Raw genomic sequence first — 6,419 nt, 5'->3', positions numbered from 1 at the left:
TGACAACTTTCTATAATAGGAAATATATTTCTGTTTACATATAGCTTTATAGTTCTTAACAGAAATTAAAACAAACCTCATATATTCTATGAAATAAGCAATGATTGTTTTGTGTAGATCACCCACATTTCTTTACAACCATCTTTATTATTTTAGATAATGGTAATGAGTCTATATTAAATAAATATAACCATCAAATCAGAAATAATTTAAAACATTTTTCTAGAAAGGATGCTATTAAGAAGTTTATCAAATAAACAAAAAACTAAATAAATCCTTACATATGTTGCTGATGTAATTTTGCAATTTCTTTTTCAAAATCTTGAGGTTGATTAGGAATGAAAGAATAATCTGAGAGGTAGCCTGGCAAGTTCTCTGACTGATTGTAGTCTCCAAGTTCAGCTAATAAAGGAAGGAAAATATTCATACTTTAAGAAATATATTTTTCAATTATTATAGTCAGATCAGCAATGCCATTAATTCCACTGTGTTTATAGATGTAAAATATTTATGTTTCTAATGTAACCACTTAAGCAAATTACAACAGTCTATTTAACATTCTTGTAGGTCTCCAAGAATTTCAGAGACCATTTTTTTCAATAATCACAGTAATTGTTAATTGGACATTTCATTAAATTGCCTTCTGCAGTCACTATTTTCTGTATAGTAACATGTCTACAGAATGCCCACATTAAAGGCAATGTACTATTAACACAGACTCTAAAGTCATATGCTAATTGACCTAAAAGTAGGCTGATACTTACACTGAACAGCAAATGAAGCTAAAAGGGCAGCGGTATTATAAGGACAAGGCAATCTAAAACAAAACAGAAAATATAACTAAAAGTTAAACGTAATTAATTTCAAAAGTGCTATAATTTGTTATACTATTCACACTTGAAGCTTCTATGTGACTTAATTTTAACTTAAAAAATGACCTTATCTGATGAAAGGAATTCACATTACACATAACCATTTTTTGACAGATAATTTGTTTGTAATGATCATGTGTTATTTAAACAATACAGAATTAAAAGCATTTTTAAAGTCCATTACAAAAGAATTAAAATAGCCCACCTTCCAGTAAGAATGTCTTGTTTAATTTGCAAAAAATACTGGTACCTTTAAAAAAAAAAAGATAGCATTTACTGGAATTGTAATGATTTTAGTTCTAAGAAACTGTATACTTATTGAAACACTTAAATATTTGCTTTTATAATCTATATGTTAGCATATGCAAAGATATTTTTAAAATAAGCTTTCATAAACTAATGAATCCAAATCTTTAAAATTCTTTGATATATGAAATTCTGTACTTTTAATGTCTTGATTACACTAGCTTCCACTATAAAACTCCTCAAGATTTTTCAGAGTTACACACCCAAGGGAGAAGAATAGGGAGAAATACTTAGGAGGACTGGTGTATGCAGAAAATAGAACTGGGAACCACAGAAAACTTCAGCATCAGAACCATGGGAGAGCTGATAGGAGCAACGCATCAGAGACCAATTAAAGAAAATCATCCTTTCTGCTGCAATAGAAAGCCAGCTGCAAGGACAGAGCTGTGTGTTCATCATTTTATCATTAGGCATCAGGAAGCTGCTAGTTGTAGAATAGCATCTATCCACTCCCATTTGAATTAAGAAACCTCTCTTTGATCAGAAAAAAAACGTAACAAATCTCTCTTTGATCAGAAAAAAACCATAACAAGTTCCTTTCCCTACTATTGCTCTAGTATTATTATAATTGTCGAGTATGAGACTTTTTTTTTTTTTAGACACTTTAGAAACTATTAAAGGACAAAAGGGTGTCAGCTCCCATTACCATAGAGCAGACTAACTATAAATAAGGTCTAAAAGTAAAAAGCAAGGCAGGGCAGGGGTGGGTGGAGGTGGGTGCCTCACGAAGGAGAGTCCTGAGGGGCAGCAGAACTGACCGGAACAAAACACAGGGCATCCTGCCATTCAAGTAATGTGGCCACAGGGCTGGTGCAGACCTGGGTGGGGCCTGAGGAAGGGGCTCGGCTGGTGTAAAAGGCGCATTCATCATCCAGGTGAGCCTCGTGGAAGTAGTGGATGGCGGTTAGACATAATTTGAGGCACTGCCTCAGGGCCAGGGCTCAAGGGGCCAGACTGCTAGGGCCTGCCTGGCCTGTTGGGTGCCTCAGAGACTGGAGTGAGTGGATAGGGGGGATGGCACAAAGTGGGTGTTGGGAAGAGAAGATTAAGCTGGTGGTCGCCGGAGGCACCTGACTGCAGGAGGGAGGTAGGCTGGACTCTGGAGTCTAGAATCCAGGGAGCAGGCCTCTGCTGTCCCAGGCTCTACCCTAGCACAGGGCTCTGAGGGTCCAGCCTGCCCCTGGGGGCTGACCTGGAGGGGTCCGGGCTCTGTTAGAGGGCAGGGCTCTGATACTTCAAGCTGTTCCCGGGCAGAGGGCTCTGGGATGTCAGGCTCAGTCCTACAGTAGGACTCTGGGGGCCCTGACTGCGCTGGAGCGCAGGGCTGTGGTTCCCCACACTCTTCTGGAAGGCAGGCCTTTGGCTGCCCAGGGTGCTGTAACAGTCGAGGAAGGTGGGAAGTCCCAGAATTATGCTCTGGGGCATTCAGAGTTCTAGATATCTCTGTCATCAGGGACTGAAGTTCCACCATATCCAGAGGGGTGTCTCCATTAAGGGGGGCACATTGGCCCCCTGCAAGCCCCTCCACCTCTTGTCTCAACAGCTGCTGCAGGATACCAATGCGCTGCATCCTCAGCTCCTGGAGGCTGGGGGTTCTATTGGGGTGGGGTCCAGAAGGGGTGGCCACAGGAGGCTTTGCAGGTCCCTCGGGCGACTTTATACAACTCTCCTGGTCAAACAACCGCACTGCAATCTGCTCCGAGGGCAGGGCAGGCTCTTCAGGCCAGGGCTGAGGGGAGAGGCCACTCAACCATCAGGCCTGCGAACTCTAGGGACTGATGGCATGGGTGTGAACCAGGTTTTGGGCTGAACAGCAAGATGCCACAACACTGCATGAGTTCAGAGCTGAGAAGCCAGGAGAGGGTACATCCTGAGCCTGTCCAAAGGGTGATGGACATGTAACAGAAGGTGGCACTTCATGACCAGGCATGGGCTAGGCCACAGGGGAAAGGGAAGGCATCAAATGGGAATCACAGCTGTCCCTGGTGTGTGTTATTTTTTGGGTTTCTCTTTCTATTTCCTTTAAAACCAACAAAAACATTAAGTATCCTATAACAGAACTGCTGAGATTGCTCACAAGATGGCATTGTCCTTCAGTCCCTGCTAGTGGGCAAGCCATTCACTCACAGATTTACCAATGCTTGGGCAAAGTCACCTGTGCTGTATAATGTTGGCAAAAGACAAAATTTTGTGGTTTTAAATGTTTAAAAAGGGAATTTTAAGATTTTTATTTCACCCAACTAAAAATAAAGTGATTATTCCAATAGTCAGAAGTCATTAAAACTTCTAGTTTGGGTAATTAAAGTCATTAAAGAGCTCTATGACAATTTCCAAATTACCAAAGAATGTAATTAAGATTTTCGGAGCAGATATTCATTACGAAAAAAAAAATGGATACAAATATCCTGGCTTCATATATTAATGAACAACATAAATTCCCTGTAAGGCTTAATGCATAATATTATAAATATTATCTACTTATTCAATCCCAGACAGTATGTTTCTATTAGGCCTATTTGATATAATAATTAAAAGTTAAAGATTCCTGATGGGAAACAATCTGAAAGTTAGGATTTAAAAGCCATGTATATTCCTTGACATAATACTGTAAATCCTACACAAATAATACCAATACTTGCTGAATTTTACTTATATAACTCATTTAACCAAGCAGTAAGGATTGTTAAGAGTGGAAGCCAGAATTTCAAGTCCTAGGCTAAACTAGCCTGTGACGTTGGACAAACTATTTAAAATTTGGCTGAGCCTTAGTCTCTACATTTGTAAAAAGGAAGTAGTATCACTTGCTAGGTATATATATTTCAGGAATTGGAAAAATTTTATTCCAATGATGCTAGCTAGCATCTACTAATACTAAATGGAAGCTCTTTGATGCCATTCTTTTTTCACACTAACTCAAAATGGAGTCTCAAGGTAAGGAGGTGTAGACTTCCTGTTTCCTAGGATCTAAACTAGCCCTGAAAATTTAGCAGCTGTGGCCAAAGGTGTCTTCTTATTAATCACCACCATCACCTTAAGACTAGTCAAGCACTAAAGTTTTAAAAGCATTTAAAGATTTCTTAACCCTGGCTACATATTAGAATCATCGGGGAAGCTTGTGATGCCTAACTATATTCAGGTCCCATCTGAGACCTATTAAATTGTAATATCTAAAGGTGTGGCCAAGACAGCAGTATGGTTTAAACCTCCCCCAAGTGATTCTAATTTGTAATTAGGAAAGAAAAATCATGCTTCTATTGTAATAAAATAAAAATTAGACATTGACCCCACTTTACCAAATATGACCAATTACAAGATTCCGTAACATTCCATTATAAAGGATTTTTGAAATAAAGCATTATTTCTAGTGAAAACAAAGATCTTCTAGACCGATGGACGGAGCACAAATTAATTCGTTGACCACTATCAAACTTGATTTTACTTCTACTTCAGGAATTATTTTGACTTAATTATCAGTGAGACACATTTATTCCCTGATTATGTTTTCAATACAGGCTATATTAATAAAAGAATCAACACATTCAAATTCCATTCAGAAATTCAAAGACAGTTTTATGAGTGAAGTAAATTATGAACATGGCTATAATTTGACAATATTTTAATTGTTTACATTAACTTTTCATAAACATTTTAGAAATCCAACTTTAAATTATTGGAATTTTAGTTATAAATATTTATTATACATTCTAAAATACGATTACATAAAACATATATTATGGAATATTTTATTACTTGATTTCAAGTTATCCTATGTACGAGGAAATAATAAAATGCATTTAATATTGTTTTATAATCTGCGATTTTCATTAATTCATTGTACTTTCCTTGAAGTTCATGTAAAATTAAGGAAAGTTTTATTATACTGAGAATTATTTATTAAGATAAAAGATCTTGTTTTTATTTTATTTCATTTTTTTTTCTTTTTAGATAGAGTCTTGTTCTGTTGCCCAGGCTAGAGTGCTGTGGCATCAGCCTAGCTCACAGTAATCTCAAACTCTTGACCTTAAGTGATCCTCCTGCCTCAACCTCCCAGAGTGCTAGGATTACAGGCCAGAGCCACCCAGCCCGGCCCTTGTTATTTTAATTATTTAATAACAACAACAACAACAACAACAGCAAAACGTGACTAATTAAGGGCTATACTATTAAACTAAAAGGTATTCATATAACATAACTTTGCTTTTCAACATAAATTAGCTCAATTCTACTTTTAGTTGCAAACATTAGGACTGCCTAATCCGGAGCCTATATTTCTGTGTTCTTACATTATAAAAAAAAAAAAAAGTAATACCTGCACTCCTTCCATAAACACACAGAAAAGGCTCTCAGAATTTCAATCTAATTTATCTTACTTGGTCTACTATTAAAAACCCTACTTTACAAACACCTAAGAACTGGCAGCTGCAGCTAATTAAGTATCTTTAATTTGCCCTTTTGTTTCTTCATGCCAACACAGTATCCTAAAGGATAATCAATATGTTGAAATCTAACATCCTGTCCATAGGTAGTTTTAGGTATGGATTTTTAATCTGATATGTATCTTTTAAGTAATTCCAAGTATAGTCACTGACCTATATACTTAGAGAATTTTACAGAAGGCATAATATGCTAATTTTTACTCTGTCTTTGGAAAAAAAAAAAAAAACCTACTTACTAATTCTGTCTTTCAAGTAATGCACAAGGTTTTCATTCAGGTTATTTTAACAGTGACAGTTACCACACTGTCAGTATTTCTATTTCTACCTTCAACATTTCACCTTACATTCAAGAATACTATCAAAATGCTCATCTGGATCATTCTTACGTGTACTTTGTCAAGTAGAAGTGACAACAAAAAATGAGATAGTTAACATAAGCTCAGACATAAAATGGGCATGTAAAGGCCTCCACATGCTAGTGCACTCCCCATAACATCCTTTATAAAGTCCATTATATTTTCCCTAGAATCAAAGATTAAAAACACATAGGAAAAAAAGGTACCTGACAATTATTCTTGCTCATGACGGTTTTAAATTTCCTAAGTTCCAGGTTCTCAATGAAAATATATACACAGAATATGTTCTTACATGAAAAAAAAAATTCTCACTATGCACCATCCCTTGGATTCCATTTCAGCAGCATCTTATTACCTCAATTAATTACAGCAGTAGTTAACCATTGTTGACAAGTAGAAATTTTTTTTTTTTTTTTTTGAGACAGGTCTCACTGTGTTGCCTGGGCTAG

The 6,419-nt window shown here is 36.7% G+C and overlaps 1 protein-coding gene across 1 annotated transcript in view; it reads right to left on the bottom strand.

Moving 5' to 3' along the window:
• PTPN4 (protein tyrosine phosphatase, non-receptor type 4 (megakaryocyte)) overlaps positions 1 to 6,419 on the bottom strand; it is a 169,541-nt gene that overhangs the window by 82,306 nt on the left and 80,816 nt on the right. The window contains exons 3-7 of the mRNA XM_012644655.1: positions 2,371 to 2,907; positions 1,905 to 2,059; positions 1,078 to 1,122; positions 765 to 817; positions 282 to 402 (exon numbers count right to left, since the gene is read on the bottom strand). Of these exons, the coding sequence (XP_012500109.1) occupies positions 282 to 402; positions 765 to 817; positions 1,078 to 1,122; positions 1,905 to 2,059; positions 2,371 to 2,907 (911 nt within the window). The remainder of the gene's footprint in view (positions 1 to 281; positions 403 to 764; positions 818 to 1,077; positions 1,123 to 1,904; positions 2,060 to 2,370; positions 2,908 to 6,419) is intronic.

Source organism: Propithecus coquereli, unplaced genomic scaffold, assembly GCF_000956105.1.
Source record: "Propithecus coquereli isolate 6110/MARCELLA unplaced genomic scaffold, Pcoq_1.0 Scaffold217, whole genome shotgun sequence".
Lineage (NCBI taxonomy): Eukaryota > Metazoa > Chordata > Mammalia > Primates > Indriidae > Propithecus > Propithecus coquereli.
The sequence above is the reverse complement of the archived record's forward strand: the minus strand, read 5'-3'. Positions and strand labels throughout refer to the sequence as shown.